Genomic DNA, 19053 nt, shown 5'->3' with positions numbered 1-19053 from the left:
TTCCCTTTCTTTCATACTCCTTTTGATGTAGCCAAGGAAAGCAGGAACATAGTCTAACCATTGATCAGAGCAAGGATCACTCATTTAAGATTGCCACCTTCAATTTTCCTCCCACATCCACTGATGGATATTTGGAATAGGTTTTCAATTAAAGGTTGCATTTAAGAGGCACTGAAGTAAGCCAGCGTGAAAGAAAGGAATAAAAGGATATGATTAAGAGGAATGGGAAAAGGTTTCTGAAGAAATGAAACGACAACATTGACAAATTAAGCTTGGAAGGTTGACGTGTGGTGATAGTGTTTCTTCTCTCTTGGCAGAAGTTCTACATTCAAGTTCTACGTGCCCCAGAGGTACGTCACAACACGTCACAGTGGGCGGCATGGTGGCACAGTGGTTAGCACTGCTGCCTCACAACGCCAGAGACCTGGGTTCAATTCCCGCCTCAGGCGACTGACTGTGTGGAGTTTCCACATTCTCCCCGTGTCTGCGTGGGTTTCCTCCGGGTGCTCCGGTTTCCTCCCACAGTCCAAAGATGTGCAGGTCAGGTGAATTGGCCATGCTAAATTGCCCGTAGTGTTAGGTAAAAGGGGTAAATGTAGGGGAATGCGTGGGTTGCGCTTCGGCAGGTCGGTGTGGACTTGTAGGGCCGAAGGGCCTGTTTCCACACTAAGTAATCTAAAAAACAAATATGCCAAACAGGTTAATTAAACATACTTCCTATTTGAGGAAACCGCACCTACAAATGGATCATCCACCTACATTTCCACCACCTACAAATGGAAACACAGTTCCGCCACAGAACACATCAGATGGCCTCCTTCTTTAAAGATCGAAATTCTCCCTCCCACGTGGTTGGAGATGCCCTCCAATGCATCTCATCCATGTCCTGCACCTCTGTCCTCGAATCCCACCCCTCCAACCGCAACAAGAACAGAACACCCCGTCCTCACCTTCCACCCCACCAACCTCCAAATACATTGCATCATCCACCGATATTTCTGCCACCTAGAAAAGGACCCCACCACCAAGGATATATTTCTCTCCCGACTTCTTTCTACCTTCCTCAAAGACCGTTCCCTCCGTGACTACTTGATCAGGTCCACGCTCCCCTAATGACCCAACCTCCCTTCCTGGCACCTTCCCCTGCCACCACAAGAATTACAAAACCTGCACCCACACCTCCCCCCTCACCTTCATCCAAGGTCCCAAAGGGGCCTTCCACATCCATCAAAGTTTCACCTGCACTTCCACATGTCTCTTATTGTATCTGTTGCTCCCGATGCAGTCTTCTCTACATTGGGGAGACTGGACACCTTGGGGAACATTTCTGGGATACCCGCACCAACCAACCCCACCGCTCCGTGGCTGAACATTTCAACCCACCCTCCCTCCCTCTCTGCCGAGAACGTGCAGATCCTGGGACTCCTCCATTGCCACTCCCTCACCACCTGATGCCTGGAAGAAAAATGCCTTATCTTCCACTTCGGCACGTTTCAATCCCAGGGCATCAATGTGGACTTCACCAGTTTCCTTATTTCCCCTCCCCCCCCCAATTTACACCAGGTCCAACCTACCAGCTCAGCACCACCCTCACGACCTATCCAATCTGTCAATCTTCCTCCCCACCTATCCACTCCACGCTTCTCTCCAACCTATCACCTTTACCCCCACCTCCATCTATCTATTGCACTCTCAGCTACCTTCTCCCCAGCCACACCCCCTTCCCATTTATCTCTCCACCCCGGGAGTTCCAGCTTCATTCCTGATGAAGAGCTCCTGCCCGAAACATTGATTTTCCTGCTTCTTGGATGCTGATTGACCTGTATTTTTCCAGCAACACAGTCTCAACTCTGATCTCCAGCATCTGCAGACCTCACTGATTCCATACTTTTTTTTAAACCAGTTAAGGCCAAATGATCTGTGCTCTGGATTGTCTATAAGTAAATTTTATGTGATATAGATCAACTCCCTCAAAGAGAATACAGCTAAGTATTTGTTTAAGAATAGATTTGAAGGAATTAATATGAGAATACAGGCATAAAGAAGCTTACTAATTTTGTTTCCAGAGAAAATCAGTTGTTTTTGCATCAATGTTTAAAACATAACTAATGTCTAGATTCAACACAGGAAAATGATTACATATGTTTCAACCACAGAAGTACCCAGAGTTTGGCTGTGATTATATTGCTCAATTTCAATTGCCTTCAATTGCTCATCACCACCTTCAAGAGCAATTAGGTATCAGCAAGAAATGCTGGCCAAGCCAGGGACACCCACAGCCAAAGAAAGAATGAATACAAAACACAAACATGTGCAAATAAATTATATGTACAAATATTCAAATCAGGTATGGTGCTACAGAAGTTTCAATACTTAGTATTTGCCCTCAGATAAAACTACCACACAGCTCTAAATAGCCTTTGAAACACCTTAGCCTACAGACTCTATTTTTAAACCTCATTCTTTAACATTTGTTTTCCAAGTACATTATAACCTGGCCAAGTTTGAAATGGTTGGTTTCTCTCTATGATGCAGACTTTTTGTTACCCTCCGAGCTTCTAACAGATCCTACAGTGTGACAGACATTCATTAGATGACAAATGATTTGAGATCTCTGTTCTTGGCCTGGTAATTATTAAAATCTTTAAAATATATAGTATTTTTTAACCACCACTGGACTTCTCAAACGCATTTCACAGCCAATTAACTACTTACAGAATTGCAATGTTAAGTTATAACTTATGTTCCAATATAATAGCGGTATCAGTTGTGTACACTGCAAGCTCCCACGAAAAGCGGAGTAAAAGCAGCAGGAGATAGGGGTAGATGGGAGGTAAGGGTAGGGGATCTTAGTTTAACCAAAATACAGCACCTCCGACAGTGGAGCACTCCCTCGGTGCTATACTGGAGTATCAGCCTTGACTTATTACTCAAGACCGGGAGGAGGGCTTGAACCCGGAACTTAGTGAGTCAGAGGCAAAAGTCATCCACAGAGAGGACTTGACAGTTGTTGAATTCCGGCTAATAAGTGAGAGCTTAGCTTAATTGCGACATGCAATAGAAAAAGGGGAGTACCTGATAAGCTGTGTTCTACATTTAGTTGGAGGCTGTCTGTCAAAACAGTACCGGCAGTTAGTTATTATTATTAATTCCAGCACAGATGCAAGTGCGCCTGCTCACCTCTGCCGCCATGGCCGATGGGGAGTGTAGTTTAGTCCGCCACATTCGAGTTTAGCTTGGTGTCCGCATTGTTGAGCGAGAGAGAGTGTGTGTTGTCGCGACGTTGGGAGATGATGGGAGTGTAGGCTCTGCTGTCCTCCTCTCACCTGAATGTCCTCTCAGGGAAATGGCCGCTACTCCTCCGATAGCGACGGCCTGCTCATCTCTTCTCGCGAGAACATCTCTCCCTCTCCCATCCACTGGCAATGATCCAAACCACAGACCTAGCAAGGCACACTCTACCACACTACACAATGTGACAGAGATCCTGATGTTTGAGCAACTTGAAATTATATTTAATAATATAGCAATGCTTAAAGCATTTTATTGTGTCCCATTGTGTTTCACAGGCGTGGGAGTATTTTTAGTTTTGAAGCAGGGAAAACAGCAAATTTGCTCACTGCAAGTTCCCCCATAACGATATTGTGGTTGCCACTGGACAGTCTCAGACACTGGTTCGGGAATAAATTTTGCTAAGAGTTGCAGGAAGGATTTCCCTTCTTTAATCAATGGTACCATGGAATCATCTTCAGGGTGTTAGTGGAGCTTCGCTTTACTTTCTCATTGCAGAGATCGATTGCATAGCACTTCCTCAGTATTACATTGGAACATCAGTTGAGATTTAGTGCTTATGAATCTCTACAGATTTTATAGACTCTCTATCATCCAACCCCGCCCCCCTTTCTGTCGCCCGGAATCACAGAAAACAAGCAATTAGAAAATCGCTGACTATCCCCGATGCATATAGCATGTCACGGCCATTCTTCTGACTGAACAAAAGCAAATTCTTGGAAGGCAAGGCACCAAGTAGTATTCGCCCATCCCAACTGCCATAAATGACAAGGTGCAACAAACAAAAACGTTTTGCACAAAAGGGAGACAACACAAATGTTGTACTATGTTCATCAGTTAAAATTTGTTGCTTCAAGAGAGCAAGCTATTGCAAATACTGAGATTGGAACTAAAAATGCTGAAGAAACTCAATAGGTCTAGCAGCATCTGTAGAAAGAGGAACTGAGTTTTGAGTTCAATATAACTTTTCTTCAAAACTTGCCATTTTACCCCATTTAGTCCATGGAAAATATTGCCAGTAGCATCAATCTTGAAGTTTCCCTGTTTGAGTGCTGGTCCGTTTATATTGGATGACCTTTGGCAGGATAGTGGTGGAAAATTCCACTTAATTTCACCTTTGCTGAAGGTAGAGTAAATCTTGATTTTTTTTCCCCCTATATTCTTGCTACCCAGTGGGCATTATCAGAAACCTGTGCATATGTATTGTGGTGAATGAAGAATTGGAAAACTTTGAAAAATCTAGTGTTTGATTGTCTACTGAAATTCTCAAGGCTGACAAAGCAAAAATAACAAGAGTAAGTGGGACCTTGAACACTACTTTGGATTCAGTTACTATTTGTAGATAAAAAAATGATAAAGGAAAAATGACATTTTATTACTGCTAGAATCTATCAATTTAGAGTATAGAAATATGCAGCATGGAAATAGAGCCTTCAGTCCAACTTGTTCATGCCAATCACATAGCCAAATTAATCTACTGCATTTGCCAGCATTTGGCCCATATCTCTCTAAACCCTTCCTATTCATATACCCATCTTTTAAATGTTGTAATTGTACCAACCTCCACGACTACTTCTAGAAGCTCATCGCGTACATGCCCCACACACTGAAAAAGTAGCCCCTGAGGTCCCTTTTAAATCTTGCCCCTCTCACCTCAAACTTATGCCCTCTAGTTTTGGACTCCCCTACCCTGGGGAAAAGACCTTGACTATTCTCCCTATATATGCCACTCATGATTTTAACAACCTCTATAAACGTCACCCCTCAGTCTGACACTCCACAGAAAATAAAGCAGTCTATCCAGCCTCTCCCTACAGCTCAAACCCTCCAACTAAGGCAAAATTGTTATAAATCTTTTCTGAACCCTTTTAAAGTTTAATAACAAGTTTCCGAGACCAGGAAAGGCCATAACTGCTTACATTATTTCAAAGGTGGTCTACCAATGTCCTGTATGGTTGCAACAGGACTTCCCAACTCCTATGTTTAACACACTGACCAATAAAGGCAAGCATACCAAATGCCTTCTTCACCATCCTGTCTACCGTTGACTCCACTTTCAAGGAACTATGAACCTGCACACCAAGGTCCCTTTGTTTGGCAACACTCCCCAGGACCTTATCATCAAGTGTATAAGTCCTGTCCTGATTTGCCTGACCAAAACGTAGCACCTCATATTTATCTAAATTCTATCCGCCACTCCTTGGTGTATCTGATCAAGGTTCCATTGCACTGAGGTAACCTTCTTAGTTATCCACGACATCACCAATTTTGGTGTCATCTGCAAACTTACTAACTACGCCTTCCATATTCATATCCAGATTATTTATACAAATGACAAAAAGCAGCAAACCCAGCACCAATCCCTGCAGCACACCAGTCCAAAACCCTATTATCACCACCCTGTCTCCTACCTTCTAGCGAATTTTGTATCTAAATAACTAGTTCTCTGTTCTTTTCTATTACAGCCTTATAGTCATTGAGATGTACAACATGGAAACAAACCCTTCGGTCCAGTCCGTCCATGCCGACCAGATATCCCAACCCAATCTAGTCCCACCTGCCAGCACTTGGCCCATATCCCTCCAAACCCTTCCTATTCATACGCCCATCCGAATGCCTCTTAAATGTTGCAATTGTACCAGCCCCCAACACTTCCTCTGGCAGTTCATTCCATACACGTACCACCCTCTGAAAAAGTTGCCCCGTTGGTCTCTTTTATATCTTTCCCCTCTCACCCTAAACCTATGCCCTCTAGTTCTGGACTCCCTGATCCCAGAAAAAGAACTTTGCCACTTGACTCTATCCATGCCCCTCATAATTTTATAAACCTCTATAAGGTCACCCCTCAGCCTCCGATGCTCCAGGGAAAACAGCCCCGGTCTGTTCAACCTCTCCCTATAGCTCAAATCCTCCAACCCTGGCAACATCCTTGCAAATCTTTTCTAGATCCTTTCAAGTTTCACAACATCTTTCCGATGGGAAGCAGACCAGAATCGTACGCAATATTCCAACAGTGGCCTTACCAATGTCCTATACAGCCGCAACATGATCTCCCAACCCCTATACTCAATACTCTTGACCAATAAAGGAAAGCATACCAAACGCTTTCTTCACTTTCCTAACTACCTGCGACTCCACTTTCAAGGAGCTACGAACATGCACTCCAAGGTCTCTTTGTTCAGTAACACTCCCTAGGACCTGACCATTAAATGTACAAGTCCTGCTAAGATTTACTTTATCTGAATTAAACTCCATCTGTCATTTTTCAGACCATTGGCCCATTTGGTCAAGATCCTGTTGTAATCTGAGGTAACCCTCTTTGCTGTCCACTACACCTCCAATTTTGGTGTCATCTGCAAACTTACTAACTGTACCTCTTATGCTCGCATCCAAATCATTTATGTAAATGACAAAAAGTAGAGGACCCAGCACCGATCCTTGTGGCACTCCACTGGTCACAGGCCTCCAATCTGAAAAACAACCCTCCACCACCAATCTCTGTTTTCTACCTTTGAGCCAGTTCTGTATCCAAATGGCAAGTTCTCCCTGTATTCCACGAGATCTAACCTTGCTAATCAGTCTCCCATGGGGAACCTTGTCGAACACCTTACTGAAGTCCAAATAGATCACATCTACTGCTCTGCCCTCATCAATCCTCTTTGTTACCTCTTCAAAAAAACTCAATCGAGTTTGCGAGACATGATTTCCCATGCACAAAACCATGTTGACTACCCCTAATCAGTCCTTGCCTTTCCAAATACATGTACATCCTGTCCCTCAGGATTCCCTCCAACAACTTGCCCACCACCAACATCAGGATCACTGGTCTATAGTTCCCTGGCTTGTCCTAACCACCCTTCTTAAACAGTGGCACCACGTTAGACAACCTCCAGGCTTCTGGCACCTCATGTGTGACTATCGATGATACAAATATCTCAGCAAGAGGCCCAGCAATCACTTCTCTAGCTTCCCAGTGTTTTGATTAGGTCCTGATTAGGTCCCTGGGATTTATCCACTTTTACGCGTTTTAAGACATCCAGCACTTCCTTTTTGTAATATGGACATTTTGCAAGATGTCACCATCTATTTCCCTACATTCCATATCTTCCATATCCTTTTCCACAGTAAATACTGATGCAAAATATTCATTTAGTATCTACCCCATTTTCTGCAGCTCCACACAAAGTTCGCCGTGCTGGTCTCCCTAGTTACCCTTTTGTCCTTAATGTATTTGCAAAAACCCTTTGGATTCTCCTTAATTTTATTTGCCAAAGCTATCTCATGTCCCCATTTTGCCCTCCTGATTTCCCTCTTAAGTATACTCGTACTACTTTTATACTCTAAGGATTCACTTGATCTATCCTGTCTATACCTTACATATGCTTCCTTCGTTTTCTTAACCAAACCCTCAATTTCTTTAGTCATCCAACAGTCCCTATATCTACCAGCCTTCCCTAACAGGAATATACTTTCTCTGGATTCTTGTTATCTCATTTCTGAAGGCTTCCTATTTTCCAGCCGTCCCTTTACCGGCGAATACCTGCCCCCAATCAGCTTTCAAAAGTTCTTGCCTCATACCATCAAAATTGGCCTTTCTCCAATTTACAATTTCAACTTTTAGATCTGATCTATCCTTTTCCATCATTATTTTAAATCTAATAGAATTATGGTCGTTGGCCCCAAAGTGCTCCCCCATTGACACCTCAGTCACCTGCCCTGCCTTATTTCAAAGAGTAAGTCAAGTTTTGCACCTTCTCTCGTAGGTACATCCACATACTGAATCATAAAATTGTCTTGTATACACCCTTAACAAATCCCTCTCCATCTAAACCCTTAACAATATAGTAGTCCCAGTCTTTGTTTGGAAAGTTAAAATCCCTGACCAGAGCTACCCTGTTATTCTTACAGATAGCTGAGATCTCCTTACAAGTTTGTTTCTCAAAGTACGTTCGGACAAATGCTGCGGTAAAACAGAACAATGGTGATTGTAAAAGGTCTGAAATGTGATCCTTCACCACTGCTTTAAAAGCCAATTTGACCACATAGTAAGAAAATATACTATTATTCTTAATGCCCCAGCATCGGAAATTTTCCTTAAACCTTGTTTCTAATCAGTCCTAGTGTCAAATGCTAGACAAAGTGGGAAGAAAAGGTACGAGAAGATACTTGGTACTTTTGCAACTGTAGCAAAGCAGGAATCAATGATCTGAAGATCGAAACAATAATATAAAAGTATATTGGGAAATCTCAAAAATTATCTATAATGTATATTTTTCCAAAGCCATCAGATAGAAATTTTATTCATAATAATCCTTGCACATTGGATCAGAGATCTTTCAAAAACTGCAGACAAAACTTTCCTTCATTAAGCTATTGAATTTTGAGAAAGTTTGCAGCTCAGGTTGAGTTTCTGGATATAAGTTTGCTCGCTGAGCTGGAAGGTTCATTTTCGGACATTTCGTCACCACACTAGGTAACATCTTCAGTGAGCCTCCGACTGAAGCAATGGTGTATCAGCCTGCTTTCTATTTATATGGTTCAGTTTCGTAGGGTTTGTGATGTCATTTCCTGTTCTTTTTCTCAGGGAGTGGTAAATGGGATCCAAGTCAATGTGTTTGTTGAGTTCCGGTTGGAATGCCATGCTTCTAGGAATTTTCGTGCTTGTGTCTCTGTTTGGCTTGTTTTAGGATGGATGTGTTGTCCCAATCGAAATGGTGTCCTTCCTCATCTGTATGTATGGATGCTAGTGAGAGTGGGTCATGTTGTTTTGTGGCTACTTGATGTTCATGTATCCTGGTGGCTAGTTTTCTGCCGTTTGTGCACTGGAACGCCTAATTATGTCACTTGTGGGAGCCACTGAAAAAGGTAAGCTGCAAGTTTTTATTCAGAAATGCAATGAGGGTGTTCCAACAATACTACTTTCAGGTCAGTTTATATTTGCTAATATAAATTAATATGTTATCATAAGATAAGCTTTAAGGAATAACTCAACTGGTTGTTAACTTTGACAGTCATCTTCTAACTGTTGTAAACACTATTTGGTTTGTAATGTCAAGACAGACAAAATTAAGCATTTTTATTATTTTGTACACTATTTTCTTTCAAATGTAAAAGTTCACTTTAATTTTTTTTAAAGAATTTTACGGTATTGTCCATCTATCTCAATCTTGCTAAGATAATGTTCTTCATGCCAGCAACTGACCATATAATAAGGGATGCTTCAGATATGTTTTGTAAAGTTTAATTTAAATTTTCCTTAAATAGGTCATTTTAGGTAATGGAAACCACAAAATTCATTTGTAAACCCCACAGAAAAGCAATGGTCATTATTTTACCTTGAAAGACTACTTAATCAGGAATCACTAAACTCTTACAAAAAAAAAGGAATTAGGAGTTATCACCTAATTAATTTAATTTATAGTTCAAATTTTGAACTAGAATTGAAATGTCATCCAAAAACATATAGCTCTTGTTTCTTTTAGCATAGTTGAGAATTCGACGTTTCGAGCATAATGAAGGGCTGATGCTCGAAACGTCGAATTCTCTATTCCTGAGATGCTGCCTAACCTGCTGTGCTTTGACCAGCAACACATTTGCAGCTGTGATCTCCAGCATCTGCAGACCTCATTTTTTACTTTAGCATAGTTGAAAAAGACTTAATTTTTTTCTCAATCCATAGACACTAATTACCTTTCATCACTTCATTCAGATAGTTATCATTCATATGTAAAGCTCAAATCAAGTGTTAACCGTCAATTCAGCTGTGATACATCTCACAAGCAAGTTCTATTTATTGTCTCCTTTAATAAACATATGCACATTTCCAATGGAGATTGCTGGAAAGAACCCAGGATGAAATTTTTAAAATGGTTAAAAATACAGGTAGCATTTTTAGATATTGCTCATAGAAAGTAGACATCACTAGAGACCATTTTTGTCCATTCTTAGTTGCTGAGATTAAAGAGGCTCAAATTAAATAGAGGTAAAGTTTCTCTAAAAACAAAATGTTGAACAGTAAGATTGAGGCAATTTCACTTAATTTTCAATAAGCTTCTAAAGTGTGGATTATGGGCTAAGATATGATATCGCAGAATAAGACTGTACATAATTAAAGTTGGTTCAAATGGAAGGAAAATGTAAATTGAACATTTCAGTGGGAAAGTGGTTACAAGTGGTACCTTTTGATCAGCTGCAGAACAAGTCATCTTTTGAGATTTTTACCGTGTAAAATTAGGAAGATTTCAAGTTCATTTTTATTATGAGGTTAAATTTGGCCTATCAGAATTAATTTTCAATAACTCAACACAATCTGCAATGAATGGAGTTTGATGTCGGAGGGACAGCTAATCTTCCCTTCTGAGGTTATGGGTCAGTGCAATATGAAGTGGTGAAGCATATTGAAGACCCTCATCCAGAATATACTGTGTCCATGTTACCCTTAAGTGCAGATTTTGTGGTATTCAATATGAAAGTGTGCTAATTCACAGAGGAATAGTAGTCAGCCATCAGCTTTCCATTTGGTCTGAACATAAGATATTTTGAATCAACTCCCTTGATCATTCCTAATCATGTGCTATGTTGTAATCAACTAGGAGAAACTGAGAACTGCAGATGCAGGAGATCAGACTCAAGAGTGTGGTGCAGGAAAAGCACAGCCAGTCAGGCAGCATCCGAGGAGGAGAATTGATGTTTCGACCATAAGCTCTTCATCAGAAATTAGGGGGGGGACCCTCATGAGTAGGGTGGGGGTGTTAGCTAGGAATGTGATTGGTAGATGAAGGTGGGGGTGAAGGTGATAGGTCAAAGAGGAGGGTGGAGCAAATAGGTGGGAAGGAAGCTGGACACGTAGGGCAGTGCTGAGATGGATCTGGGATAAGCTGGGGGAGGGGAAATTAGGAAACTGGTGAAATCCACATTGATCCTATGTAGTTGGAGAGTCCCAAGGTAGAAGATGAGGCATTCTTCCTCGAGGTATCGGGTGGCTAGAGTTTAGCAGTGAAGGCTAAACTCCGTCAAGGACATGCAAGTCCTCAGCCTCCTCTACTGTCAAACACTAACCACCTGACGCTTGGAGGAAGCATACTTTATCTTTGCCTTGGGAGCCTCCAATCACACAGGATCAATGTGGATTTCACCAGTTTCCTCATTTTCCCTCCCCTTCACCTTATCTCAGATCCAACCTTCCAACTTGGCACCGCCCTCTTGATCTGTCCATCTTCCTGTTCACCTATCCATTCCACCCTATCACCTTCACTCCCACCTTCATCTAACTATCGCATTCCCAGCTAAGTTCCCCCCAGGCCCACCCCCTCCCATTGATCTCTCAGCCCCCTTGAGGCACACCCTCATTTCTGATGAAGAGCTTATGCTTGAAAAGTCGACTCTCGTGCTCCTCGGATGCTGCCTGACCGGCTGTGCTTTCCCAGCCCTCCATTCTGACATGTGCCATATTGCGATCATCTCTGGTCTCACACACACATCCCACTTGCATTTTAATATCACAACCCATCATTGACAGATGCTGTTGAATTAGTTTGATCTTCCGACCCATTCCTCATCTTCATTTCAAATGCTTGCTGACAGAGAGCGAGAACACCAATGAACTTGAGAATGGACTATTTTTAAAAATTTGCTCAATTTTCAAAGCAAAGCCTCTAATCACCATTTTAATGTCTCTTGTTGATTGCTGAATATACACATCCAAAATAAATATTTCCTCATTCTAATATGACTTATGTTTATTAAGAAAAATATTAAATATTCTTGATGATTTTCTGCACTTTGAACAAGCCACTTAGATTGAATGAGTCTAACACACTTTAAGACCAATTAAAAACAGTCAATTTGTAGAGGTCTGTTATTTAAAAAGTAGCGTTCACCACAGTCTCCAATCTTGTTGTCTATGTTACTCACTTAAAGGAAAAGAAACTTTTAAATATCCAACCTCACTCACTAGTTGAGTGAACCCACACATTTAATGCAATTTCATCATTTAAATGTTATATCTGTGATGTTTTAATACTTGGATCAGCTACATAAATGACTTAAGTATTCACCTGAAAGCCAGACATAAGTCCCTTCTCCCATCAGTCTCAGTTTTCCCTCCCCATAAACAGTTTTATTAATTTGTTCACAGGATGAGTGGCACTGGCAAGGCCAGAATTTACTCCCTTCTGGAGTAGAGTGGTGCTGAAAAAGCACAGCAGTTCAGGCAGCATCCGAGGAGCAGGAAAATCGACATTTCAGGCCTGTATTCCTGATGAAGGGCTTTTGCCTGAAATGTCGATTTTCCTGCTCCTTGGATGCTGCCTGAACTGCTGTGCTTTTCCAGCACCACTCTACTCCAGAATCTGGTTTCCAGCATCTGCAGTAATTGATTTTACCCAGAATTTACTCCCTACCTAAATGCTCTCAGAATGATACTACCAATTTGATTTTTGAACCATTGCAGTTCACGTGGTACAACTACCCAGTGCTTTTGGGAATGAAGTTACATAACAAATAGGAACAACATTTACAGCCTGTTGTATCTGCTCTGCCACTGACCTTGGGCTTCAACTCCACCTTCCTGCCCGTTCCCAACCCTTCTACTCTCAAAAGATCAAATCTGTCTGTCTCAACCTTCAATATATTCAATGATGGAACACTGAAACCCTCGTTTGGTGAATTCCAAAGATTTGCAAACTTTTGAATGAAAATATTCCGATCTCAGTCCAAAATAACTAGTCTCATGATAAGGGAACATAATACACATTCCATCAACATATCAAGCCTCTTCCGAATCTTGTATATTTTAAAGACATCACCTACATTCTTCTAAAATCCAAAGAACAATAGGCACAATTTATTCAGGTGCTTGTCAGAGGTCAGTGCTGTCAACTCAGGAATCAATGTGGTAAATCCTTGTTATACAGTATTCATTACAAGTTTCAACTTTTTCTCTAGGGGCAGAACAAATAGTAACATACTTGCAATCAGGACAGTGTGGCTTGGAAGGTAACTTGCAAGCGACGATATTACCATGCATCCTCTATTCTTGTAGTTCTATTGCAAGCTGAGACTATGGAAGATACTGTTGGGAAAGCTTTGGTGAATTGCTGCAATACATCTTTTAGAAGGTACATGATACGCTAGTGATTGAGGGAGTGATTGTTGGAAAGCTGTTGGATCAGCTGCCATTCAAGTGTGCTGTCTTGACCTGACTGGTACTGAGCTTTGACTGCTGTTGAAGCTGCAATCATCCATGGAACTGGATAGTACTCATCACACTCCAGACATTGAAACATCGGTCCAACAAGTCCACAACCGACTCTCGGAAGAGTAACCTACCCAAACCTATTCCTCTACATTTACCTCTGACTAATGCACCTATCCTACATATCCTCGAACACAATGGCCAATTCACCTAACCTGCACACTTTTGGATTGTGGAGGAAACCCACACAGACATGGGGAGAATGTGCAAACTCCACACACACACAGTTACCCAGGGCTTGAATCGAACCTGGGTCCCTGGTGCTGTGAGGCAGCAGTGCTAACTACTGAGCCACCATGTCGCCCATGAGCCTTGCAAATTTTGGACAGATACTCAGGAAATAAAAGGCAAATTCATTCATTGCAGGATCCCTAGCGCCTGATCTGCTCTTGTAGTCACTGTACTTAGATGGCTTGTCCAATTCAATTTCTAATCAATATTAAACCTATAGGATATCAACAGCAAAGAATAGTAACCAGCAATGGTTAGATTCTGTCTTGTTGGAGATGGCCATTGCTACTTGTCACATAAGCCCAAATCTGGATATCATTCAGGTGTTGCTGTCTGTGAGCATAGTTGATTCAGCCTCTGAGGAATCATGAAAGATGCTGATGTTGAGCAACCACCAGTAAACGTGCCCACTTCAGATCTTATGAAATAGGATAAAATTGATGAAGATGGGTTGGCCTAGGACAATGCTTTAATGACCTCTTGCAGTGATATTCAGGGATGAGATTATGTTCCTTTACATCTGATGTGACTCCAGCTGACAGTCCATTGCTGATTCTGACAATCTAATTCTAGGGTTACTGCAAGTTTTGTAGCTTAGGTTGAGGTTTAGGGTGTAGGTTTGCTCGCTGAGCTGTAGGTTTGATATCTGGCTAGGTAACATCATCAGTGGTGACCTCCAAGTGAAGCGAAGCTGTTGTCTCCTGCTTTCTATTTATATCTTTCTCCTGGATGGGGTTCCTGGGGTTTGTAGTGATGTCATTTCCTGTTTGTTTTCTGAGGGGTTGATAGATCTAGATCTAGATCTAGAAAGATCTAGATCTATGTGCTTGTTGATGGCGTTGTGGTTGGAGTGCCAGGCCTCTAGGAATTCTCTGGCATGTCTTTGCCAAATACTCAACTATACCAGCAACCATCGCAACACTCACAAACGAAGCTGTATCAGAACACTATTCCAATGAGCCACCACACACTGCAGCACAGATGAACTTCGAAAAACAGAGGAGCACCACCTATACGACGTATTCAAGAAGAACGGATACTCAAAAAACAGTGCGCAGATTCCTCAAGAACAAACCACAACAAGCAGACAAAACACAGCCAGAAACCCTAACCACCTTACCATATATCAAAGAAGTTTCAGAAATGACAGCCGGACTACTGAGACCCCTCGGAATCCTAGTAGCACACAAACTCACCAACACTCTCAAACAAAAACTAACAAACTTAAAAGACCCAGTACAACCCATGGACAAAACCAATGTCATCTATAAAATTCCATGGAAGGACTGCCACAAACACTACATAGGACAAACAGGATAGCCACCAGGATACATGAACACCAGCTAGCCACAAAAAGACATGACCCCCTCTACCTCATAGCCCTACACACGGATGAAAAAAACCACCATTTCGACTGGGACAGGCTAAGCAAAGATATGCCAGAGAATTCCTAGAGGGCGGGCACTCCAACCACAATGCCATAAACAAGCACATAGATCTAGATGCCATCTATCAACCCCTCAGAAAACGAACAGGAAGTGACATCACCACAAACCTCAGGCACCCCATCCAGGAGAAAGATATAAATAGAAAGCAGGAGACAACAGCTTCACTTCACTTGGGAGGTCGCCACTGATGATGTTATCTAGCCAGGTAATGAAACATCTGGATATCTAACCTACAGCTCAGCGAGCAAACCTACACTCTAGGGTTACTGTCAGGAACAGGGTGACTCAGTATAGAATTGCCAGTCTCTGTCCTGCACTTGCATTTATATAGCTGTTCCAGTTTCTGGTCAATGATAATTGCCAAGATCTTGAGAGTGGGACTACAGTGATGATAATGTTGTTGAATGTGAAGTAGAGATAATTAGATTCTCTTGCTGGAGGTGATCATTGATCAGCATTTGTGCAAAATGAATACAGTTCACCACTTATCAGGCCAAGCATGATATTGTCCAAATCTTGCTTCATCCAACTCTATCACAATTCTTTAAAATGTCAGCACCTCCAGCCCAATTTTGCTCTTGTAAGAAACTACCATTTTACCTGCACATTTCAACAACTAAACGGCACTTCATAATCCTCAGAATCTGCAAATGCCCCCCCCAAAAAATCTCAGAACACGGGGTTGCCCATTTAAAACCAAAATGGGGAGCAATTTCCTTTTTCCAGACAGTGGAGAATGTATAGAAATTTTGCCATGTCTTATTTGAGTTTGAGATATACATTCTTCTATTCATGAAGCGTTTTAAAAACAAGGCAGGAAAGTGGAGTTGAGGATTATCAGATTAGCCATGGTCTCCATGAATGACAGAGCAGTCTCCAGGAGTTGAATGGCCCACTTCTGCTCCTCTATCTTATGGTGTACACTCAGTATCATCTGCAATGTTGTAATTAAAAATATAAAAGTAACACGTTTTTGATTTTAACAGTTATTTTATTTACCAATGTACAAGTTAGGCATATAAAATAGTATATTGTAACATGTTTTATTTTCTGCCAAGGAAGGCCCTATTTCCACAATTTTCAGGATTGGAACTCTAACTTTAAGTGAATATAATTTGTGCATCCTGGCTACAAAAATCAAAATAAATCTAACCTGGCTATTTAGCACCCAATTAGTCTACTTTCACATCAATACAATTATAGGTCATTGAGAGGATTATCAAGTGGCACTTATTCAATAACCTGCTTACAAGCTCAATTTGGGGTCTGCTAGTGTCGTTCAGCTCCTAATCTAATTGTAGTTTTGGTCCAAACAGGAGCTGAAATCCAGAGGGGAAGTGCAGGCCACTACTTTTGACATTAAATAGCATTTGATGACTGTGCCAAAGAACCCTATGGCACTGGAGTAATTGGGAATCAACAGGAAAAAAACTCTCTAACGTTTGGAGTCATACCTAACACAAAGAAAAATAATTGTGGATTTGGAGATCAATCACCTCAGCCCTAGGAGATCACTACAGCGTCCTTGATTCAAATATTTTCAGCTGTTTCAATCACCTTCCATTCTTCATAAAGGTCAGAGGGGTAATGTTTACCAACGACGCCAGTATTCAGCACCATTCGTTATTCCTCAGACACCGAAGGAGTCCATATTCAACTGCTGCAAGATTTGAACTATGTGGCTTGAGCTGATAAGTGACAAGTAACATTCGCACTACCTAAGTGTGAGGGAGCAATCACACACAATAAAAGACAACCCAACCACAATGCTATTGATTATCAAGGCATGATCACAATTGAATCCTCCACAATCAATATCTGGGCTACCAACGGACAAAGAAAAAACGAACTGCACCATCAATATACTGTGGCTCTAAGATGAGGAATTCTGCAATGAGTATCTCACTCAGGACTCCTTAAAATCTGTTCACAACTTACAAGGCAGAAATGTGACAGAATTCTCTCCACTTGACCATTTGAGTGCTACGCCAACAACACTTTCAAGAAGCTCATTAGAGGACAAAGCTTGATTGGTACCCCATCTACTCCCTCTACAGTGACATGCAGCAGTAGTGTACAAGGCTACCTATTTATTTTAACACTACATAAATCAACATCCTGACTATGTCAATTAGACAATAACATCCCAATCCATATTTCCCTTTGCAATTTCTATCTCTCTCGCAATGATGAGTCAACAGGAAGTCTTTACTCTTACTGCAATATTTTCTATTTGAAACAACCTAGATATTCATGTCTTGAGTTTAATGTTTCAAATATAAAAATAATAAAGGGATACTAATCTTATTAAAATAGATGCACAAGCTGCAGTTTAAGAAAGCATGTTTCAGTTATTGCTGTCAAAATCATGGCTAAACCAAGTTCAGGGCATTGAAGGCACTTAATGAAGTAAGACCATGCAAACATATTCAAACTGAATTCTATTTCAGGCTTAGTAAACTGACTGGCTAGGTAAGGAATGCTGAAAAAGTAAAGACTAATATGAGACTGGAGCATGGAATACTAATATCAAAAAATGCAATTCCCAATAAGTCCAGAGTTAGAGAATGCACCCTTTATTTGTAGAATATAGATCTGACCCACATAATATTAACAAAATAAGATTCTATGGAGAAAGCTGAGAGCTTTGCAAAGAAAATAGATGTTGACAACTTTAGTCAGAGCAATAGCTTTTTTTCTGCTGTTTAAATCACAACATAACCTCATCTAGAAGCAGCTTTGTGGACAGCGCTCATCTGCAAGTCACTTCAAATCTGAATGACTGTCAAATGTTTTCAAGAAATTATCAAGATAATAATCCAATGGATATCTTGAATGCAGATGAAACTGCCCTCTTCTACAAATGCACACCAGATAAAATTTGCCATGACAAGGACCAAGTTGCGGTTGGTGGCAAGGCACCAAAATATTCAGTGTCACTTCTTGCTGCCACAAACTTGGCTTGAACTGAAAAACATAGCTTGTTACTCATCAGCAAGTTCAAAAAGCCAAGATACTTAAACCATGATAACAGAACCCATTATCATTCATAACGTACTAACACATACAATATACATGATCCACTACCATGTTGGTTTGGGAATGTTGACAACCTGTTATGTCAATAAAGTGTACACGGGCCCAGAGATGTCAGCATTAATGGATACCATCAACAAGATACTGCAACATTTTACCAAGCTCCTTAACGTCTTCTAAACACACAACCTCTACCATCTAAAGCAAGGACAGTAGATACTTAATGAAATGTAATCACAGGTTTCTCAATGACAAAATCAACAACTTGTTTTTTAAAAATGATTTAGCAAACACATTCTCAGCAAAATAATTTTAATCTTAATATCCTTAAAATATTTCATTAATGGGTTAATGTAATACTAACATGTAAAAATACACTCCTTGGAAAAAGTGTGATATTATTTTTATAATGGTGACAAAATAGTGCAGGGATGCAAGATGCAAAAACTTGAGCTCCTGGCCTAGGCAACATCTTTATTGGCAATTTTTTTTAAAAATCCAAATTTCTAGCAATAGAATACAAAGCAATAGCATACAGAACTTGCACTCAAATAGTACATTCATTAGTTTACAACATTTAAAGTGCTTCATTCTAACTAAAATACTTTCAAAGTAGTCCTTACTGCTATGTAGGCATACTTGCAGTCAATTTAAAAAAACGTTGAATTTAAAATAGAATTATATAGTTCAGAGGCTGCCCTTTGATCCATTAAGTCAACTCTGACACAAACCTCTGAACCTACACTCATCCCTCTTTCCAGGACTTGGCCGTAGCCTCAAATGTTATGACAT

The 19053-nt window shown here is 40.9% G+C and overlaps 1 protein-coding gene across 9 annotated transcripts in view; it reads right to left on the bottom strand.

The window, feature by feature from the left end:
• Positions 1–19053, bottom strand: part of LOC132818998 (UDP-N-acetylglucosamine transporter-like) — a 64861-nt gene that overhangs the window by 41191 nt on the left and 4617 nt on the right. For 2 of the 9 annotated variants that reach the window (XM_060830229.1, XM_060830228.1), the window contains exon 1: positions 3181–3408. The exons of 5 other annotated variants lie outside the window; for them this stretch is intronic. Coding sequence is in view for 1 of the 4 variants with exons in the window: in XM_060830228.1 (XP_060686211.1) it covers positions 3181–3225 (45 nt within the window). In the remaining 3 variants the exon portion in view is untranslated. Of the gene's footprint in view, positions 1–2715; positions 2740–2872; positions 2897–3180; positions 3409–19053 lie in introns of those variants that run through there. 2 more of the 9 variants (XM_060830232.1, XM_060830231.1) reach the window with 2 other exon arrangements.

This window comes from Hemiscyllium ocellatum, chromosome 9 (genome assembly GCF_020745735.1).
Source record: "Hemiscyllium ocellatum isolate sHemOce1 chromosome 9, sHemOce1.pat.X.cur, whole genome shotgun sequence".
NCBI classification, from domain to species: Eukaryota; Metazoa; Chordata; class Chondrichthyes; order Orectolobiformes; family Hemiscylliidae; genus Hemiscyllium; species Hemiscyllium ocellatum.
Note: the sequence above shows the minus strand (reverse complement) of the source record. Positions and strands in the feature narration are given on the sequence as shown.